At 42.1% G+C, this 24,243-nt stretch overlaps 1 protein-coding gene across 1 annotated transcript in view; it reads right to left on the reverse strand.

The window, feature by feature from the left end:
- The window catches only part of lamb1a (laminin, beta 1a), a 123,430-nt gene extending 101,745 nt beyond the window's left edge, over positions 1 to 21,685 (reverse strand). The window contains exons 1-2 of the mRNA XM_061969629.2: positions 21,593 to 21,685; positions 11,712 to 11,920 (exon numbers count right to left, since the gene is read on the reverse strand). Of these exons, the coding sequence (XP_061825613.1) occupies positions 11,712 to 11,920; positions 21,593 to 21,623 (240 nt within the window). The 5' untranslated portion in view covers positions 21,624 to 21,685. The remainder of the gene's footprint in view (positions 1 to 11,711; positions 11,921 to 21,592) is intronic.
- Positions 21,686 to 24,243: the final 2,558 nt, after the last annotated feature.

Raw genomic sequence — 24,243 nt, forward strand, 5'->3', positions numbered from 1 at the left:
AGCCCTTGATGAAAGCGGATACAATTTCACCCTCACCTATGAACCCACGCCAGGAAACCAACCGAAAAAGAACAGAAAACGAAACGACATCATCTGGTACAACCCCCCATACAGCAAAAACGTCTCAACTAACATTGGACACAAATTCCTCAATCTGATTGACAAACACTTTCCCAAAGACAACACCCTAAGAAAAGTATTCAACAAGAACAACATTAAATTGAGCTACAGCTGTATGAACAATATACGACAAATCATCTCAAACCACAACAAAACAATTGCAAATGAGCCGTCGGCCCCCGGACAGAGCGACTCCAAAACCAACAAAGGTTGCAACTGTCGAAAGAAACCTGATTGCCCTCTCAACGGGGGGTGCTTACAAACATCAGTTGTCTACCAATCTAAGGTAACACGCAAGGACATTAACACATCCGACACATATGTAGGATTAACTGAGGGAGAGTTCAAAACCAGATGGAACAATCACAAGGCTTCTTTCAGGAACCAAAACCTGCGGAATACCACAGAACTCAGCAAACACATTTGGGACCTCAAAGACAATAATGTTGAATATTCAATAACATGGCAAATTCTTGCATCCAGCACACCTTACAATAGTGGTAATAAAAGATGCAACCTATGCTTGAAAGAAAAACTGTTTATTATTTACCGTCCAGACCTGTCATCCCTCAACAAGCGTAGCGAAATTGTAACAGCATGCCGCCACAGACGGAAACACCTCCTAGGTAACACATGAGCCAATCACCACGCCCCTACACCAGCCTGTACCCACCCACTCTGTGCCCTATATAATCCATGGTATGTGAATGCTCCCATTAAAATCTCCTGATGATTGAGGGAACCCCCCCTCATGAAACAGGCCTGTAGAGATGAAATAGTCTTGTGATTTTTTTCCCACACATACATATATTGCGCTCTACTACGGTATCGAGCACTATTTTTTGGATAACCTTATTAAGACATATATATATATATATATATATATATATATATATATATATATATATATATAGTCGAGGTTTCTGTGGTTATACAGTGCTCAATATCGGGGTGGAGCGGAATATACGTTAGGATTTAATTATTTATTAAAATTCCCTGACGAGCAGGGAAACCTGCGAAACAGGCTTGTAGGAATGATACAGCCTCTGTGTTTTTTCTGACCTAACGTGTATATATATATATATATATACAGTATATATATATATATATATATATATATATATATATATATATATATATATATTGTATATATATATATATATATATATATACAGTATATATATATATATATATATATATATATATATATATATATATATATACAGTATATATATATATATATATATATATATATATATATATATATATATATATATATATATATATATATATATATATATATATATATATATATACACAAACCCCGTTTCCATATGAGTTGGGAAATTGTGTTAGAGGTAAATATAAACGGAATTCAATGATTTGCAAATCATTTTCAACCCATATTCATTTGAATATGCTACAAAGACAACATATTTGATGTTCAAACTGATAAACTTTTTTTTTTTTGCAAATACTAATTAACTTTAGAATTTGATGCCAGCAACACGTGACAAAGAAGTTGGGAAAGCTGGCAATAAATACTGATACATTTGAGGAATGCTCATCAAACACTTATTTGGAACATCCCACAGGTGATCAGGCAAATTGGGAACAGGTGGGTGCCATGATTGGGTATAAAAGTAGATTCCATGAAATGCTCAGTCATTCACAAACAAGGATGGGGCGAGGGTCACCACTTTGTCAACAAATGCCTGAGCATATTGTTGAACAGTTTAAGAAAAACCTTTCTCAACCAGCTATTGCAAGGAATTTAGGGATTTCACCATCTATGGTCCGTAATATCATCAACGGGTTCAGAGAATCTGGAGAAATCACTGCACGTAAGCAGCTAAGCCCGTGACCTTCGATCCCTCAGGCTGTACTGCATCAATAAGCGACATCAGTGTGTAAAGGATATCACCACATGGGCTCAGGAATACTTCAGAAACCCACTGTCAGTAACTACAGTTGGTCGCTACATCTGTAAGTGCAAGTTAAAACTCTCCTATGCAAGGCGAAAACCGTTTATCAACAACACCCAGAAACGCTGTCGGCTTCGCTGGGCCTGAGCTCATCTAAGATGGACTGATACAAAGTGGAAAAGTATTCTGTGGTCTGACGAGTCCACATTTCAAATTGTTTTTGGAAACTGTGGACGTCGTGTCCTCCGGACCAAAGAGGAAAAGAACCATCCGGATTGTTATAGGCGCAAAGTTGAAAAGCCAGCATCTGTGATGGTATGGGGGTGTATTAATGCCCAAGACATGGATAACTTACACATCTGTGAAGGGGCCATTAATGCTGAAAGGTACATACAGGTTTTGGAGCAACATATGTTGCCATCCAAGCAACGTTACCATGGATGCCCCTCCTTATTTCAGCAAGACAATGCCAAGCCACGTATTACATCAACGTGGCTTCATAGTAAAAGAGTGCGGGTACTAGACTGGCCTGCCTGTAGTCCAGACCTGTCTCCCATTGAAAATGTGAGGCGCATTATGAAGCCTAAAATACCACAACGGAGACCCCCGGACTGTTGAACAACTTAAGCTGTACATCAAGCAAGAATGGGAAAGAATTCCACCTGAGAAGCTAAAAAAATGTATCTCCTCAGTTCACAAACGTTTACTGAGTGTTGTTAAAAGGAAAGGCCATGTAACACAGTGATGAACATGCCCTTTCCCAACTACTTTGGCACGTGTTGCAGCCATGAAATTCTAAGTTAATTATTATTTGCAAAAACAAAATAACATAAAATATCTTGTCTTTGTCGTGAATTCAATTCAATATGGGTTGAAAAGGATTTGCAAATCATTGTATTCCGTTTATATTTACATCTAACACAATATCCCAACTTATATTTCGGTTTCAGGGCAAATCACTCTACGGAGACAGCCCTCGCAAAAATGACTAATGATCTACTGCTAACGATGGATTCTGATGCGTCATCTATGTTGCTGCTTCTTGATCTTAGCGCTGCTTTCGATACCGTCGATCATAATATTTTATTAGAGCGTATCAAAACACGTATTGGTATGTCAGACTTAGCTTTGTCGTGGTTTAACTCTTATCTTACTGACAGGATGCAATGCGTCTCCCATAATAATGTGACCTCGGACTATGTTAAGGTAACGTGCGGAGTTCCTCAGGGTTCGGTTCTTGGCCCTGCACTCTTTAGTATTTACATGCTGCCGCTAGGCGACATCATACGCAAATACGGTGTTAGCTTTCATTGTTATGCTGATGACACCCAACTCTACATGCCCCTAAAGCTGACCAACACGCCGGATTGTAGTCAGCTGGAGGCGTGTCTTAATGAAATTAAACAATGGATGTCCGCTAACTTCTTGCAACTCAACGCCAAGAAAACGGAAATGCTGATTATCGGTCCTGCTAAACACCGACATTTATTTAATAATACCACCTTAACATTTGACAACCAAACAATTACACAAGGCGAATCAGTAAAGAATCTGGGTATTATCTTCGACCCAACTCTCTCGTTTGAATCACACATTAAGAGTGTTACTAAAACGGCCTTCTTTCATCTCCGTAATATCGCTAAAATTCGTTCTATTTTATCCACTAGCGACGCTGAGATCATTATTCATGCGTTCGTTACGTCTCGTCTCGACTACTGTAACGTATTATTTTCGGGTCTCCCTATGTCTAGCATTAAAAAATTACAGTTGGTACAAAATGCGGCTGCTAGACTTTTGACAAGAACAAGAAAGTTTGATCATATTACGCCTATACTGGCTCACCTGCACTGGCTTCCTGTGCACTTAAGATGTGACTTTAAGGTTTTACTACTTACGTATAAAATACTACACGGTCTAGCTCCGTCCTATCTTGTCGATTGCATTGTACCATATGTCCCGGCAAGAAATCTGCGTTCAAAGAACTCCGGCTTATTAGTGATTCCCAGAGCCCAAAAAAAGTCTGCGGGCTATAGAGCGTTTTCTATTCGGGCTCCAGTACTATGGAATGCCCTCCCGGTAACAATTAGAGATGCTACCTCAGTAGAAGCATTTAAGTCCCATCTTAAAACTCATTTGTATACTCTAGCCTTTAAATAGCCCCCCTGTTAGACCAGTTGATCTGCCGTTTCTTTTCTTTTCTCCTCTGCTCCCCTTTTCCTTGAGGGGGGGGGCAGAGGTCCGGTGGCCATGGATGAAGTGCTGGCTGTCCAGAGTCGGGACCCGGGGTGGACCGCTCGCCTGTGCATCGGCTGGGAACATCTCTGCGCTGCTGACCCGTCTCCGCTCGGGATGGTGTCCTGCTGGCCCCACTATGGACTGGACTCTTACTATTATGTTGGATCCACTATGGACTGGACTCTCACAATATTATGTCAGACCCACTCGACATCCATTGCTTTCGGTCTCCCCTAGAGGGGGGGGGTTACCCACATATGCGGGCCTCTCCAAGGTTTCTCATAGTCATTCACATCGACGTCCCACTGGGGTGAGTTTTTCCTTGCCCGTATGTGGGCTTTGTACCGAGGATGTCGTTGTGGCTTGTGCAGCCCTTTGAGACACTTGTGATTTAGGGCTATATAAATAAAGATTGATTGATTGATATAGAAACGGGGTTTGTATATATATATATATATATATATACACACACGTGTTTTCCTGAGTGTTAGAAGTCACAACTCTAGTTGACTAGCTATTATCAGCATCACTTGTAGTAGTGGTCCACATTGGTAACTGGAGTGACATCCAGATCGTTGTTGGCACTGAATCAAATCGATGTGGCACATCAGTCACTTTATTGTACGTGTGTGCTTGCACAGGTGGCTACACTGAAGGATAAGGTCTCTAATTAGATCTTCCAACATGTGAAAGGCTCTCCCACTAATAAATGGACAGTGATAACTAAGCAGTCCACTGGTCTCATAATTGAGACTTCCTTTTCCCAAAAAGCATGTTGCTGCATTGTACTTGATGTCTTTTGTGTACAGAGTGAGTGACCAAGGTGTTAATTTCAGAATAATGTAAAAAACCTAGTTGGGATGTGAATCTTCCAACTCACAATTCAATTTGATTCCAATTCTTGGGTTGGCAATTCTATTCAGAATCAATTTATAATACAACATGATACTTGATTTAAAATGATTTTCGCAATACATCATTTTGTATATTAATTACAATAAAAACTTTTCAAAAAAGGTTACAGGTTACAAAATCTCTTTTTGGCTCCTGATTTATAATGTATAATAAGGCAGGGAGCAAGCACAGAGATGGCCTAAAGAACATATTTTTAAATGTCAATTCTTGAAAATTTTGAATCGATTCAGAATCATGATAAATAAGAATCAAATTCAATCTAGGTAAATTTAAGTACAAAAAATTCAGACTTACAAGCTACTTACATCTCAGTCTAGGCACTAAACTATTGTTTTTTGCTTTTCACGTGTCATGTACAATTCTGCAAATTAGACAATGACATCATTTCCTCCCACCTCCACAATCCTTAATTAATATTCAATATATTTAGTAGGATTATGCCACAGTGAATAACACAATTCTAACTACAGCCCAACAAAGCAGTCCCAAAAAAATTAGCTTGTTGTGTCTTTGTCTTTGAGACATTCATTTTTATACCATGACTGATACTTTTTGAAGTTAATGTGACGACACACGCTAATACAGACACATGTTTTTGTTTCTTGTTCGACCATCTTTTGAGAGCATTGGATTACTTTGAGTGAGAGAACTCAACTTCAGAGTATCCTTCAGCAGCTGCACAAACATCTGCCTCCTGTTATATCAGCACCTCCTTATGGGGGTGGTGAAGTAAGTGTGTGCATGTGTGTTTGTTGGGGGGGTATGAATGGATTGGGATGGGTAGTCAGCACAGGAAGTGTTCCAGACTGTTACCCCCACCTCCACTCCCCCCTTTAAGCCACAGACAAAGTCACACAACTGTGTTTATTTTGTTAAACATTCCATTCCATCAGTAGAAAGGGACCAGCCAAACATATCAAGTCTAACAAGGCATCTTGATGTTACCTATGGTCATCAAATGTGAGCACTAAAAACATTCAGAGATATACAGTGCATACTCCACTGCCACATATTCAATGCATAAGTAATATTGTATACATCATTTAACTTTCATAAACAACACACACACACACACACACTGTGCATGTGTGCACTCCAATACAGCCTACCATATTTATATTTTGTAAACGACTTGACTAAAATACAAAAAAGACCAACATTGTGTGCTAATTAAGGGACATTTAAATGTTAACTGGCTGTCCAACTTTTCACAAATAAACCTAGCGGCAGGACTGCTTGTATCGGAGCTTATATTAGAGATTTTAGATGTAAGACGATATAATCGCATATTTTGGCTGACATTGGTCTTATATCAATATCTGATCGGAATACCCTTAGAATATCCATCCATCCATTAATCTTCTACCGCTTGTCCCTTTCGGGGTTGTAGCCTATCTCAGCGGCACTCGGGCGGAAGGCAGGGTAAACACTGGAATATAAATTTGAAAAAAAAAATCACTTTTGTTTTTGCTTCCATCTTTCATGAGCTGCTTTGAAGATCTAAACCTTTTTCTATGTACACAAAAAGGCCTATTTTGACAAATCTGTCTAAATCTGTGTTAGTGAGCACTTCTCCTTCGCTCAGAGAATCTATCCACCTCCAGTTTAGAGCCAGGTATTTATGGCAAAAATCCAAATCGTGATTATTTAAACCTTTTACCTAAATTTTGGTTAATGCAAAATGATTCCACACTCAACTTAGGGATGGACAATGAATACAAATTTTAATTTCCATCCAACCATCCATTTCCCGCCGCTTATCCGAGTCCGGGTCGCGGGGCAGCAGTCTAAGCAGAGATACCGAGGTGTTCCCAGACCAGCTGTGAGACATAGTCCCTCCAACGTGTCCAAGGTCTGCCCCGAGGTCTCCTCCCGGCTGGACACCAGCGAGGCTTCCGGGAGGCATCCGTAGTAGATGCCCGAGCCATCTCAGCTGGCTCCTCTCGACGTGAAAGAGCAGCGGCTCTACTCTGAGTCTCCCCCGGATGACAGAACTCCTCACACTATCTCTGAGAGTGATCTCAGACATCCGGCGGAGGAAACTCATTTCTGCTGCTTGTATTCGCGACCTTGTCCTTTCGGTCATTAACCAAAGCTTGTGATCATAGGTGAGGGTAGGAACGTAGACTGACCTGTAAATCACCACAACAGACCGGTGAAGTGACTGCATCACTGGAGACGCAGCACCAATCTGTCTGTCAATCTTGTGTCCTATTCTTCCCTCACTCGTGAACAAGACCCCAAGATACTTGAACTCCTCCATTTGAGGCAGAACTTCACTCCCGACCCGAAGGGTGCAGTCCAGCTTTTCCGACTGAGAACCATGGCCTCAGATTTGGAGGTGCTGATCCTCATCCCAGCAGTTTTATACTCAGCTGCAAATCGCCCCAGTGAACGCTGAAGGTCCCAGCCTGATGAAGTCAACAGGACCACATCATCTGCAAAAAGCAGAGATGCGATCCTCTGGCCACCAAACTGGAAACCGTCCACACCCTGACTGCGCCTTGAAAGTATGTTCATAAAAACAATGAACAGGACCGGTGACAAAGGGCAGCCATGGTGGAGTCCAACGTCTACTGGGAACATGTCTGACTTATTACCGGCAATGTGAACGAGACTCCTGCTCTGCTTGTACAAGGACCGTATGACCCGTAGCAACGGACCCTGTACCCCGTACTCATGGAGCACCCCCCACAGGACACCGCGAGAGATGATTGAAGGCCTTTTCCTGATCCACAAAACACATGTGGACTGGTTGAGCAAACTCCCATGCCCACTCTAGTACCCTAGGGAGGGTATAAATCTGGTCCTGTGTTCCACGACCAGGAGGAAATTCACAATGTTCCTCCTGAGTCCGAGGCTCGACTAACGGCCGGACTCTCCTTTCCAGCACCCTGGAATAGACTTTCCCCGGGAGGCTGAGAAGTGTGATCCCTCTATAATTGGACCACACCCTCCGGTCCCCCTTTTGACAAGGGGGACACCACTCCGGTCTGCCAATTCAGAGGTACCGCCCCAGACTCCCACGCTATGTTGAAGAGACGTGTCAGCCAAGACAGTCCCACAACATCCAGAGCCTTGAGGTATTCGGGGCGAATCTCGTCCTCTCCTGGGGCCTTGCCACTGGGTAGTTTTTTGATTAACTCAGCAACTTTGGCTCCTATGATGGAAATGTACGCGTTTGTGACCTCAGACTTTGCCTCCTCTACGGAGGGTATGTCTGTAGGATTAAGGAGATCCTCAAAGTATTCCTTCCACTGCCCAACTAAAACCCTAGTAGTGGTCAGCAGGTTTACGCCCCCACTATACACAGTGTGGACAGGGCACTACTTCCCCCTCCTGAGGCGTCGGATGGTTTGCCAGAATCTCTTTGAGGTCGACCAAAAATCTTGCTCCATGGTCTCACCGAACTCCTCCCATGCCCAAGTTTGTGCTTCCACCACCGCTCAGGCCGCGGCTCGCTTGGCTTGTCGATACCTGTCAGCTGCTCCGGGGGTCCCACAAGCGAGCCATGCTCGGTAGGATTCCTTCTTCAGCTTGACCGCTCCCTTTACCTCTGGTGTCCACCATCAGGTTTGATGGTTGCTGCCATGACAAGCACCAACCGCCTTGCAACCACAGCATCCAGAGCCTTAAGGAACTCTGGGCGGATCTCTTTCACCCCCAGGGCCTTGCCACCGAGGAGCTTTTTAACTACCTCGGCAACCCTCTGCCCCAGAAACAGGAGAGCCCACCGCAGATTCCCCAGGCACTGCATGCTCATAGGAAGACGTGTAGGTGAGATCGAGAAGGTCTTCGAAGTATTCCCTCCCCGATCTACAACATCCGCAGTCGAGGTCAGCAGCACACCATTCTTACCATAATGTTGACAGTGCATTGTTTCCCTCTCCTGGGGCGGCGGTTGGTGGTCCAGAATCGCTTCGAAGCCATCCGGAAGTCGTTTTCTATGGCTTCCTCGAATTCCTCCCATGTCCAAGTTTTTCCCCCCGCGACCGCCGAAGCCACCTGTCGGTACCTCTCTGCTGCCTCCAGACTCCCATGAGCCAAAAGGACCTGATAGGACTCTTTCTTCAGCTTGACGGCATCTCTCACTGCTGATGTCCACTAGCGGGTTGTGGGATTACAGCCACAACAGGCACCTTGTGGCCACAGCTCCGATCGGCCGCCTCGACAATAGAGGTACAGAACATGGTCCACTCGGAGTCAATATTCAGCGCCTCCCTCGTGACATGTGGGAATTGAAACTCTGACAGGAGTAGGAATGTTTGTTAAGAAATTATGGATTTTGATGCCATTATCGAATCCTCTTATCGAACCGATTCCTTGTCGATTGTCTTATCGAATGCAGATAGGTTGTTGTATATGGAAAAAAAACACACAATACTTGATTTAAAAAAAGCTCACTTTATTTTTTAAGAAAAAATAAAATAGAATGAATAACTAAATATTGACTGTTGTTACCCAAACAATTTTTTTAAATAAAATAAATAAATATTGACTGTTAGTGCCCCTTTAAGTAGGCCACCTAAGAAAAATACATGCAGGGAAAATCCTGCATTCATTTGTATTATACAGCACTTTACATTTGAAACAAATCTCAGAGTAATGGTGTTGTTTACTTTTTGCTCCATTACATGTCAGCAAAATACAATTATTAACCTACTCGTATTCGTCTGTGTTCACCAAGTTGAAGGGGAGGAGATTTTTCACCATCATTCTCGTTAGCTTGCGAGTAATGTTACTCTCCCCCTCACTCATCTTGCTGCGCTCTGCGTTATACCTCGCTATGGTAAATGGGTTAACGCTCTGTGCTACAGAGCAAACACTGCCCTGGTCACTCTGGCTGTCATGAATGTCATCATCTGAAATAGGATGTTAACATTATCTTAATTCACATCTTGCAAGCACTAGTTTATTAGACAGACCTACAAACTCTGGAGTGATGTAGGCTACAAGATACTGTTAACGCTATCAGACACATACAAAAAGAATAACGTTAACGTTACCGTTAGCCACTGACTATGCTTAGGTGAAGTTAGTCTAGCTAACATTACTGCAGTCTTGGTTGACATAAGAGGTAACGTTATTTTAGCCTAAAGGCCAAAAGTGAGCAGATATGGAAATTAACCGGCAACAATTAACGGGACTGCAGGTTGAAGCAGAGGAAGAGGGGCGTGCTTCGTCATCTCTGTCGCTGCTTCTCCACGTGTCGAAGACACGCACGTTTCTCTAACCTTTAGGTTATGTACAGCCTGAACATGTTTCAACATGTTTGTTGTACTGCTCCCCTTACAGGAAAGCGAAGCCTGGCAAATATTGCAGATAACCGTTTCCTCGTCTTATTTCTTAGTAAAGGAAGCCATGGCTTGGAGCGTTTTTTTCCGGTCCATTGTTATTGCTGCATCTGTATCTGCCGCCGAATGACTGAGCTACGTCATTTCCTCTGACGTGCCACAGGACATTTCCTGTGACACGGGATTCGTTCCCAGGGATTTGAATAAAGAACCAAATATTTTTCTTTACTATAGTGGCTTCGATTCCATGGAATCGGTTCTTTTCTTATTGAACAATCGGGAGAACCGGTTTTCGAACATCATCCCTAGACAGGAGACTCTGCTAGACGTTCCCAGCAGACCCTCACAATGCATTTGGGCCTGCCAGGTCGGTCCAGGATCTTTCCCCACCATCGGAGCCAACTCACCACCAGGTGGTGATGGGTAGAAAGCTCCACCCTTCTCTTCTCCAAAACATGAGACCGCAAATCTGATGACACAACTACAAAGTTGATCATGGAACTATTTACAAACCACCACAACATTTTAATTTAGTTATTGATGATTTTTACGTAATTGCTTTCAGTTGTGTAAATGGTAAATGGGTTATACTTGTACAGCGCTTTTCTACCTTCAAGGTACTTAAAGCGCTTTGACACTATTTCCACATTCACTCATTCCCACATACATTCACACACTGATGGCCGCAGCTGCCATGCAAGGCCCTAATCACGACCCATCAGGAGCAAAGGGGAAGCGTCTTGCTCAAGGACACAACAGACGTGACAAGGATGACGGACCCTCAAGTTGCTGGCACCGCCACTCTACCAACTGAGCAATGCCGTCCCGTGCACTGATTTTGACTGTTTGCTCTTTATAGGGGACTTAAATGTGCATATTTATTGTATTTATTTTTGTAAATATAACTTGGTTACGACTGTGTATGAGTATTTTTCATGCAATGTTGGTGACAATAACCTTGATATGAAGTGTTCAAATTGTTACATCCCTAATTGAGATATGAGCCCTCTCTCGGCTACGTTTATACTTTAAGATGCAAGTAAAAAATTGGGTGAGGAGCCAGCTTCAGATATCTTTCTACTGCTATTTGGCTTAGCGAATGCCACAGTGAACATTGCTGAGAAGAAGTGGTTTATATTCATTGAATTAAAGACAGACATCATTGGCAAACATTCAACTACTGACTGTTAATCACAAATCTTTTGACATATAATTTGATTACCTGCAGGTGGCTGACGATGCAGAAGGGTTCTGGACGGTTCAGTCCACAGGTGGATGTTGAATACAACTGGTGGTCTCTGCCAATAAGAAGATCTCCTGTTGCCGGGTAACAGCTCCCCTCAGTGCAGCCATCACTGAACTCTGCAAGGCTAATCTGGTCCTGGTATTGGCTTACCACAGGCCTGACGTACTGTGCCAAGTAGAGTAGACCTGGGAGCAGAAGACCGGTCAGTTCAACAAAGGCCATGAAAACTGAGAGTATGAGCTGGGACGGAATCAAAGTGATTGTCTTTCATTTGAATTTGAATGTTTTTACATTTCTTTCCAAACTTTTTTCACAGAGGGTCGCATACTAAAAAATCTAAGGATTCGTGAGACATTTTCATATTCAAAATTTTGTTAAGAGCATATGTTTAGAAATGGATTTGTGTGTTCGTTTGTAATGGGTGATGAAGGATATTCAATAGAAGCAATATACCGTATTTCTCGGACTATAAGTCGACGTTGTTTTCATAGTTTGGCCGTGGGTGCGACGTATACTCCGGAGCGACTTGTGTGAAATTATTAACACATTACCGTAAAATAACAAATAATATTATTTATCTCATTCGTGTGAGCGACGAAGCAAATGGCAGCCATCGTCACACACACGTCAGCAATCGTCACTCACACGCCAACCAATAAGAATTCGGCGGGGGGCGGGTCATGGCAGAAGTGCATTGTGGGTTTTGGAATGCTAATTGCTATATGCTATACGCTACTGCCGGAGCTATTACAATGGATCACGTCAACATTGGCGGTAACTTATAAAAACTGAGAAGAACTGAACTAAAATGGCACCGAAAAGGAAATCATATTGTGCAGATTACAAGCTGGGCGCAGTGAAATATGCACCAGAAAACGGCGATCGAGCAGCAGAAAGAATGGACGCTAGCGGCGCATACCAGGAGCGACACCGAGGAGGACGAGTTCATCGGATTTAGCGTTCGGGAGTGACAGATTGTTTGGTAAACGTATAGCATGTTCTATATGTTATAGGTATTTGAATGACTCTTGCCATGATGTGTTGCGTTAACATACCAGGCACGTTCTCAGTTGGTTATTTGTGCGTCAAATGGCGTATACTTATTCAGCCTGTTGTACACAATTCTTTATTTATTTTAAATTGCCTTTCAAATGTCTATTCTTGGTGTTGGATTTTAACAAATAAATTTCCCCCAAAAATGCGACTTATACTCCACTTTATTGTGCATTATACTCCGGAGCGACTTATAGTCCGAAAAATATGGTACATTTGGCCTACAATAGAGATTGATGACACAATCTGATTGAGACTTGGTAATTCAGCCCATGTCTACACTAAGTCGTTTAATCCCTTAAACGAATAATTGTTTAGCCTAAGCCCCGTTTCAGGCACACTAAACCAGCATTTAAGGTCCCCCTCCTCGGACAAATTTTGATTCTTGAATCTCCGGCACTTAGCTTTCTTTGTATGGACTCATTGATCGTTTACAAAGTGAGTTCGGTGAGGAAGTTACGCCAGAAAAACCACGCCCACACAGGAAGTGACATCAGAAAGAACGTACCACAGACAGCTTCATAATAAAGTGGTTTCGTAACTTGGAGCTAACCACTGGAAATATGAAGGTGAGTCATCCAGACATGCCCGTGTTTCTCCTTCTTCTACATGTACAGACGCTTGTGGAAATCACACGTGAATACCTTAAGAGAAAGCGATTGCTGTTATTTCGGATACAACACTTCTCAGACGGCAAGAGAACTTTCGAATGTCCGGCCGGGTCAGCTGTGTTTCTACTTAGCGAAAAACTTTGTCCATTTGTCGAAGGAGAGACAATGAGAATGCGAGCGCCCGTGAATGTGATAAAAAAGGTAGCGTGTGCTTTGTATTACCTGGGCGTCGAGGAAAACGGCGAATGCATTTGGACTGGTAAAGCAGACTGTATCAGTTACTGTCCGCCATGTATGTCGCGGACTCGACGTCTAGGTCTGGAGTATATAAAGTCACCAAAAAACGAATGGACAATGAAGGTGAAGGCAAAACAGTGAGGAGTGTCCTGAACAGATATCTAGAGCCCTAGTTTGATTGATGTAAAATGTTCTTTATCACATTGTTTAGGTGTCTAATAAAGATTTGATTAATTTATGATGGCTCAGGTGTGATTCACTACAATAGGGCCCCACAGCACACTGGATTCCAGTTAATTGAAATACCACAACACTGGATATTGTTCAGATAAGTTACATTTAAGAACTTGCACACAAAGCAACACTGGAGATGACTATGACGTGTGCAATTTCCGCGCATGCGTACCTGGTCGCGTTGCGCCGGCGGACAGAGGGGGGCGGGGGTCTTAAACGGTGGCATTGTTGTGTGTGGACACGGATAAGGTTAGGTGTGATTTACCCTGGATAATCTTATCCGGCTTAGTGTAAACAGGGCCTGAGAGTGACGACCTACGATACTGTTATAATTAATTTTTTTGGTGTATTTGGTATCCCCATAAGTCCCGAAAATGTGAATCCAAACCATGAAGGCATGGCGGATTCATGAAACAATTTTCCCTTCTAAACTTGCTCCAAACAAGCCGTTTATAATTTGAGACTTTAGTGATGTATTCTGCCTTAGTTACGTCAGTGGATATATCCATGTATGATAGAGGTTTACCCAAAGAGCTTTCAACAACACCTCCATTTTTATTCAGTTGTGAATGTGAGTGTGAATGTTGTTGGCCCTGCGATGAGGTGGCGACTTGTCCAGGATGTACCCTGCCTTCTGCCCAAAAGCAGCTGGGATAGGCTACAGCCACGCCGCGACCCCGAGTGGGACAATCAGTACAAAATGGGTGGATGAATGGATGGATTCAAGCCATCCGACCATCATCAGAAAACTATACTCGGTGTGTGGGGCAACAATTCTGGCAGAGGCTGAATGCAACCACTTTGGTAGACCGCCTCAAAACCAAATACTTTATTTTTTAATTGAGAAGACATGTTTTCTGTTATTTGCAACATTTGTGTCATTTTAAACAAAATAATACTATGGGTTAGAGATGGGCGATATGGCATTAAATCTATATAATGCAATACATATTGCAGCCTTCTACAATAACGATATATATCACAATATATTAGTTGGCAAATAATAATAAAGGTAATAGAACCATTTCAAAAGTAATTTAGCTGCTGACGTATGTGGTAGCCTATTTCGTCATTTCCGGTTGTATTATTTTGTAAAAAATATTATCATTCTTCTTGTTAATTCACTGTTAATATCTGGTTAATTTACAGGGACAATATTGGTCATAAAATACTGATACTGAACATTTTAAAGCTCATTAAATGATACAATTTTTGATCAGAATTATAAATCAGAAAAAACAGTATTGTGGTGAAACAATATCAATTAAATATTTAAATGATTTCCTTATTCCCTTTTTTTTTTAAGATACAAAACTTTCAGCGAAATAAAGTCAATACTGCAAAATAAATAAATACAAACTCAAATTTATATTGGTTATGATTTCAATCCTCTGGTTTTTGCTGTGTCCAGTGAATTATTTATTTGTAACAAAAACAATTATCAATATAATCACTGTAGTATTGACAATATACTGATATGGTTAATGTCGGTATTTATATCGTGCCGGCCCACACCTGTTTACACATTCAAGAGTTTAGTGATTAGCACTGGCTTATTGTATCATCTTCCGGTGTGAAGTGTAGAATGTCTAGTTATAATGATATTCGTAAGAAAATGTATTTGCCACCAAAGAGGCAACGATTAATGACTTAGACACGGCCACTAGCAAGAATGCTACATTGCGTTGAGGATGCCTTTGTTTGCTGGACGCTGTCAAATTTGCGGGACACAGCGAGAATGTGTCATCGACCTGCATTATCAGGATATAACGATAGTATTAAAAGCTCTATCGTTTGCCAACTTTATATAATTTAAATGGTATATTGTCTGTATTGCGCAACCCAACTATGGGCCTGATCTACTTAGATCCCGAATACTAGGCTATAAGTGGGCGTGAACAACTAAGACTGCGCAATTCATAACAAGTGCAAAAGTGGTACAAACAGCCATATTTAAATAAGGGCTTTCTGTGTACTATTGGCTGTCACCATGGAGGCAATGTTGCATCATATGATTTAACCTGTAGTGTTTTGTAATGTAGTGGAAACCCCGGCACTCGCCAGCTATAATTTGTACCCCCTTTTCTGAGCTATACAGAAGCGCGAAGTAGCCAACAGAACCTCCATGTTTAACAGGCTGAATGTGTGTTCACAGAGACGAACATGCATATTGCATATTTGCCAACCGTCCCGAATTTTCCGGGAGACTCCCGAATTTCAGTGCCTCTCCCGAAAATCTACCGGGACAACCATTCTCCCGAATTTCTAACGATTTCCAGCCGGACAACAATTTTGGGGGCACGCCCCTTCCAGGTCCATGCGGACCTGGAAGGGACGTGAGGACAGCCTGTCGTCACGTCCGCTTTTTCTCCATATAAACAGCGTGCCGGCCCAGTCATGTCATAACATCTGCGGCTTATGGAGAGTGCACAACTGAAGGAGACGAAGCAGAAGAACGAAGAAGAGACAATCATGGCGACGACGAGTAATAAGAAGAAGTACGCCTGGTGCATTTGATGAAGGCACTTTTGTGCGTGCCTCAGAGCAATGCATCATCAGAGAGGGTGTTCAGCATGGTCAGAAAGATAGTGACAGAGAATAGAACGAGGATGGACAATTCAACCCTAAACTCACTCCTTTCCTGCAAATTTAATTTCACAGATGCTACCCATAACTATGCTCCTGCAAAGGCTGTGCTACTGGCTGCAAAGCATTGCACTTTCAAATACAATAATAGTAGAGTGTTATGTGTGTGTATATGTGTAAATAAATGAACACTGAAATTCAAGTATTTCTTTTATTTATATATATATATATATATATATATATATATATATATATATATATATATATATATATATATATATATATATATAATAAAATAAATATATATATAGCTAGAATTCACTGACATTCAAGTATTTATTTTAATTATATATATATATATATATATAATATATATATATATATATATATATATATATATATATATATATATATATATATATATATATATATATATATATATATATATATACATATATATATATTCAAGTATTTCTTTTATTTATTTATTTATTTATATATATATATATATATATATACCGTATTTTCCGCACTATAAGGCGCACCTAAAAACCACAAATTTTCTCAAAAGCTGACAGTGCGCCTTATAACCCGGTGCGCTTTATATATGGATAAATATTAAGATTCATTTTCATAAAGTTTAGGTCTCGCAACTACGGTAAACAGCCGCCATCTTTTTTCCCCGTAGAAGAAGCGCGCGGTGCATGCTGGGATATGTGACGTTTCATTTCCATTTGTGTGTTTATGTAAAGACCCCAAAATGGCTCCTATTAAGTGTGTTGTCTGTCTAATTATAAATAATGCAGACGAGGCGTGTTAACTGAGTTCTCAACGTTTACTCACAGCGTGCTAACTGCCAGCATACAACGCTTCTCAGGGCTACCGCGCATGCTCGTAACTATCGTTGCATGCTGGGTAGTGTAGTTGTTATATTTGCTAGCTCATAACAGCACATTGAGAGACACGCTTACGCGCTTAATTCAATACTCGCCGTCATTCCGGGTGGATTGACAAAAGACCTCCAGCCGCTAGATATTGGTGTCAACAGGGCATTCGAAGCTAGACTGCTAACTGCGTGGGAACAATGGATGACGAAGAAGCGCGCGGTGCATGCTGGGATATGTGACGTTTCATTTCCATTTGTGTGTTTATGTAAAGACCCCAAAATGGCTCCTATTAAGTGTGTTGTCTGTCTAATTATAAATAATGCAGACGAGGCGTGTTAACTGAGTTCTCAACGTTTACTCACAGCGTGCTCATAACCACATTCTAACTCCCAGCATACAACGCTTCTCAGGGCTACCGCGCATGCTCGTAACTATCGTTGCATGCTGGGTAGTGTAGTTGTTATATTTGCTAGCTCATAACAGCACATTGAGAGACACGCTTACGCGCTTAATTCAATACTCGCCGTCATTCCGGGTGGATTGACAAAAGACCTCCAGCCGCTAGATATTGGTGTCAACAGGGCATTCGAAGCTAGACTGCTAACTGCGTGGGAACAATGGATGACAGAAGGCGAACACACCTTCACTAAGACGAGGAGGCAGCGCCAGACGACGCCAACATCTGCCAGTGGATCGTAAATTTGCCCAACTTTTCACTTCGGACACCGAAGACGAAGGATTTACGAATGAAGAATAACTTCAGAAAGTGAGCGCTATGTTTATTTTGTGTGTTGTGACATTAACGTTCGAGCAACATTATGTTGCTATTGCTCTGCACTATTTTGAATTTTACTATGTTTGTGATTGCACATTTGCGTACATTTTGGGAGTGAACAGAGTTGTTAGAACGCTGGTTTTTAATATATTATTAAAGTTTGACTGACCTATCTGACTGTTTTTTTGACATTCCCTTTAGCGCAGCGTAGGCGCGGCTTATAGTCCGGGGCGGCTTATTGGTGGACAAAGTTATGAAATATGCCATTCATTGAAGGTGCGGCTAATAATCCGGTGCGCCTTATAGTGCGGAAAATACGGTATATATATATATATATATATATATATATATATATATATATATATATATATATATATATAAAAGAAATACTTGAATGTCAGTGAATTCTACCTATAAATATACTCCTCTCCCTTTAACCCCGCCCACAACGACCCCGCCCACAACAACCCCGCCCACCTCAATTCCCCCACCACCAATCTCCCGAATTCGGAGGTCTCAAGGTTGGCAAGTATGGCATATTGCACAGGGTTAAACCAGATATATATCATTATAAAGAGATTAGGTTTGTTCCGATACCAATATTTTGGTACCAGTACCAAAATGTATTTCGATAATTTTCAATACCTTTCGATACTTTTCTAAATAAAAGGGAACAAAAACAAATGGCATAATTGGCTTTATTTTTTAACAGAAAATCTTACGGTACATTAAACATATGTTTCTTATTGTAATCAAAGAAAAATGTTGTCCTTAAATAAAATAGTGAACATATAAGACAACTTGTCTTTTAGTAGTAAAAAAACAAACAAAGGCTCCTAAATAGTCTGCTGACATATGCAGTAACATATTGTGTCATTTCTCATTCTATTATTTTGTGAAAATTAATAAGGACGAGCTGTAAAAATTAATTATTAATCCAATTTTTCATTTACTGTTAATATCTGGTTATTTTTCATTTTAACATCTTCTATCTACACTTCTGTTAAAATGTAATAATCACTTATTCTTCTGTTTGGATACTTTACATTAATTTTGGATGATACCACAAATTTAGGTATCGATCTGATACCAAGTAGTTACGGGATCATACATTGGTTATATTGAACTTCAACCTGCTCAGTGACCTTGTGGTTAGAGTGTCCGCCCTGAGATCGGTAGATCGTGAGTTCAATCCCTGGCAAAGACTATACAAATGGGACCTATTACTTCCCTGCTTGGCACTCAGCATCAAAGGTTGGAATTGGGGGTTAAATCACCATGATTCCCGAGCACGGCCACCGCTGCTGCTCACTGCTCCCCTCACCTCCCAGGGGGTGGAACAAGGAATGGGTCAAATGCAGAGAGTAAATTCACCACACCTAGTGTGTGTGTGACTATCAATGGTACTTTAACTTTTAACTTTATATTCAAAGTTCTCGTGTGTCCCTGGACATCTCATGTATCCAGGGATGTAAATCCTGAGTTTATAAACCTAATATGAATTTTTTTTAAAGGAAAAAAGATTTTATGACGATAAAAAATATCGGTGTAATCATTGTAGTATCGACCAAATACGGTCTTGTACTTGTTATCATTACAGTGGATGTCAGGTGTAGATCCACCCATGGGGTTTGTTTACATTGTGACGCCGATGAGCTGTTGTATCCTCCTACGGTGTGTAGTGAAGCATGTTTAGCTAATCCTCGTCCTGCAGTGATGATACTTGTAATAAACTCACTTTTTTTGTCGCCATGGTGGCGAGGATTAGTGATTTAGAGATGGATGTTCGCTGCTAGCTAGCTAGCCATGTCTTAAAGCACCTCTTCCTGAGGGCGTTTCAGTGTTATAACTTTATCTTTATTGTCAGTTTTTAGGCCAAAATTTGTCCATTCTCCCTTTTCTGTCTACACACTGTGTCTGCTTGTAAGTACTCAGTAATCGTGCGCTGCCGAACATGCTCCTCTGCTCGTAAAACCAGCAATGTCACGACGTGACGAGGCGCCGTCATGCCCAGGAACCGGTACTTTTCAAACAGAGTATAGTACCGTTTTTGATTCATTAGTACCGCGATACTTAACTAGTACCGGTATACCCTACAACCCTAATAGAGATACAGAGTATTAAAAATAAAGCTGTCAAAATTAACAAGTTAACTTGTGATGAATCAAAAAAAGAGTATCACACTAACCATTTATCCACGCAGATTAATCAAAACAATTTATTTACAAGCTCCTTTACCTTAACCGTGGATGGTGACGTGCAAGGTGTGTTGTTATATGGTTAATATTAAAGTTGATGCATACATCAGTGTAAAGATGAGTGAGGACACGCTCGCTGACAAATTTCACTTAGATAACAAACCCCAAAGCTACTTTAGATGAAACTCTGATTTAGAAACAATAATAATTTGACAGCACTAATTAACCATATACAATACTAATCAAAAATGTAATTCAAAATTTTAATTATTTCCATTTTGTACTGTTGGCGGGCAGCACGGTGGAAGAGGGGTTAGTGCGTCTGCCTCACAATACGAAGGTCCTGAGTAGTCCTGAGTTCAATCCCGGCCTCGGGATCTTTCTGTGTGGAGTAGGCATGTTCTCCCCGTGACTGCGTGGGTTCCCTCCGGGTACTCCGGCTTCCTCCCACCTCCAAAAACATGCACCTGGGGATAGGTTGATTGGCAACACTAAAATTGGCCCTAGTGTGTGAATGTGAGTGTTGTCTGTCTATCTGTGTTGGCCCTGCGATGAGGTGGCGACTTGTCCAGGGTGTACCCCGCCTTCCGCCCGATTGTAGCTGAGATAGGCTCCAGCTCCCCCCTCGACCCCAAAGGGAATAAGCGGTAGAAAATGGATGCATGGATAGATGTACTGTTGGCTCTTACGAAAGTTCTAAGTAGAGTTTCAAAATGCAAAAATTGAGAGTGAGAAATAATTTTTGAGTAAGCATTTTATTACACTGAAATAGGCTGTTCTTTTCAAAATAATATTTTTTTTTTATCAAGTTACTGTTTAGGTTTCATCAGCTTTTTGTTTCTGAAATGGTTCTATTTCAATGTATTTGCCATAAAGTATATTGTGATGTGAAACGTAATCACAAGAGGCTGTGATGTATATTACAATATGTTGTTTATTACAATATATTGTTCATCCCTTGTGTTTGTTTAGTTGTGTTTTTAGAAAAGCAAATGGCCCCTGGGCCACACTTTGAACACCACTGAGTAATATTCGCATTTTGTCATTATAACCATGTCAACTTTTAATGTGAAATTATTTTAAAGTGCAGAATTATCCTAACAAAAACAAATCAGCGTTTGTGGTCACGTAAAAAAACACTTTAAATGAATAAATTGAATGGCTTCAGTTTCTATCAAAAATCAGCCTTTTTAAAGGTGCACCATGTTTATGATCATATTTGTGTCTGGTATCGTTGTAGTAGGTGAGAAAAGAAACAAAGACAAAGGTTTCTTACCGAGAAGCAGCACGAGTTGGACGGACAGCATCTTCGAGTCAAATCCCTCAAAGATGTAAACTTTTAGAGTCCATCCGCTGATCTAAAGACTCCCACGCAGCGACCGCCTCCACAAAAATGCACGTAAATATCGGTGTGTGCTAGCAGCATCCGGAAAATCTTTCAAAATAAATATTTTGTGTCGCGAAAGTGTGGAGCTCTGACTAAAAACTCCAGTATGTTGCTATGCAGCTTGGACAAAAATATTGTTTGTCGTCATAAAGAATTTGTTTTATTATTAGTTGTATTTATTATTCGTTGTGATTTAACTTTAAAATGGTGTCATAACTATACCGAGCTGCATCACACATAATTTATAGAAAAAAATGTTCTTAACAGGTTTTCTTGAAAAAAGGATTAAAACCTGCCTATTTGATCTATTCACAATCATCTTCATACTGATGGTGATTAGTTGTTTTAACTTTATCTTATCTGCAAACTATTTTGTGACGCATTCTAAACTTTTATTTTGGTAGCTCAGAAGCAACACAACTTCCTTTTTAAGGTAATTCACTCATATTTTAGGTCCCAGGTGTCAAACTCAAGCCCCAGGGGCCAGATCTGGCCCACAACATAATTTTATTTGGCCTGCAAACACCTGGAAATATGTGTCAATAAAATACTTAATATTTTCTCACTAAATGTAATTGATTTTTTTCATTTTGACCAAAAAAAAATATACCTACTGCTTGAAATTGCATACTTTTAATAATATCCAATATTGCAAGAAATATTACAGTATAGTATCATACTTTCCAAACGTGATTTTGTCTAAATAAAAAGAAATAAAAAATACTAAACTATACAGCAAACTACACATCAAATTAATAAAAATGACAATACGTTTTATGAAGACCTCTATGAAGAACACGAACAAGGAACCCAGATTTCCCTCGCCCGGACGCGGGTCACCGGGGCCCCCCTCTGGAGCCAGGCCCGGAGGTGGGGCACGATGGCGAGCGCCTGGTGGCCGGGCCTGTCCCCATGGGGCCCGGCCGGGCACAGCCTGAAGAGGCAACGTGGGTCCCCCCTCCAATGGGCTCACCACCCATAGAAGGGGCCATAGAGGTTGGGTGCAGTGTGAGCTGGGCGGCAGCCGAAGGCAGGGGACTTGGCGGTCCGATCCTCGGCTACATAAGCTAGCTCTTGGGACGTGGAACGTCACCTCGCTGGGGGGGAAGGAGCCTGAGCTAGTGCGTGAGGTGGAGAAGTTCCGGCTAGATATAGTCGGATTCACTTCGACGCACAGCAAGGGCTCTGGAACCAGTTCTCTTGAGAGGGGCTGGACTCTCTTACACTCTGGCGTTGCCGGCAGTGAGAGGCGACGGGCTGGGGTGGCAATTCTTGTTGCCCCCCGGCTCAAAGCCTGCACGTTGGAGTTCAACCCGGTGGACGAGAGGGTAGCCTCCCTCCGCCTTCGGGTGGGGGGGACGGGTCCTGACTGTTGTTTACGCTTACGCGCCAAACGGCAGCTCAGATTACCCACCCTTTTTGGATTGACTCGAGGGAGTACTGGAGAGTGCTCCCCCGGGTGATTCCCTCGTTCTACTGGGGGACTTCAACGCTCATGTTGGCAGCGACAGTGAAACCTGGAGAGGCGTGATTGGGAAGAATGGCCGCCCGGATCTGAACCCGAGTGGTGTTTTGTTATTGGACTTTTGTGCTCGTCACAGATTGTCAAAAACAAACACCATGTTCAAACATAAGGGTGTCCATATGTGCACTTGGCACCAGGACACCCTAGGCCGCAGTTCCATGATCGACTTTGTAGTTGTGTCATCGGATTTGCGGTCTCATGTTTTGGACACTCGGGTAAAGAGAGGGGCGGAGCTTTCTACCGATCACCACCTGGTGGTGAGTTGGCTGCGATGGTGGGGGAGGATGCCGGACAGACCTGGCAGGCCCAAACGCATTGTGAGGGTTTGCTGGGAACGCCTGGCAGAGTCTCCTGTCAGAGAGAGTTTCAATTCCCACCTCCGGAAGAACTTTGAACATGTCACGAGGGAGGCACTAGACATTGAGTCAGAGTGGACGATGTTCCGTGCCTCTATTTTTGAGGCGGCCGATTGGAGCTGTGGCTGCAAGGTGGTTGGTGCCTGTCGTGGCGGTAATCCTAGAACCCGCTGGTAGACACCAGCGGTAAGGGATGCCGTCAAGCTGAAGAAAGAGTCCTATCGGGCTCTTTTGGCTCATAGGACTCCAGAGACAGGCCAAGTGATGTGTGGCTTCAGCGGTCGCGGAGGCAAAAACTCGGACATGGGAGGAGTTCGGGGAAGCCATGGAAAACGACTTCCGGACGGCTTCGAAGCGATTCTGGACCACCATCCGCCGCCTCAGGAAGGGGAAGCAGTGCAATGTCAACACCGTGTATGGTGAGGATGGTGTTTTGCTGACCTTGACTGCGGATGTTGTGGATCGGTGGAGGGAATACTTCGAAGACCTCCTCAATCCTACCAGCACGTCTTCCTATGAGGAAGCAGGGCCTGGGGAATCTGTGGTGGGCTCTCCTATTTCTGGGGCTGAGGTTGCCGAGGTAGTTAAAAAGCTCCTCGGTGGCAAGGCCCCGGGGGTGGATGAGACCCGCCCGGAGTTCCTTAAGGCTCTGGATGTTG

This window comes from Nerophis lumbriciformis, linkage group LG10 (genome assembly GCF_033978685.3).
Source record: "Nerophis lumbriciformis linkage group LG10, RoL_Nlum_v2.1, whole genome shotgun sequence".
Taxonomy (NCBI): Eukaryota; Metazoa; Chordata; class Actinopteri; order Syngnathiformes; family Syngnathidae; genus Nerophis; species Nerophis lumbriciformis.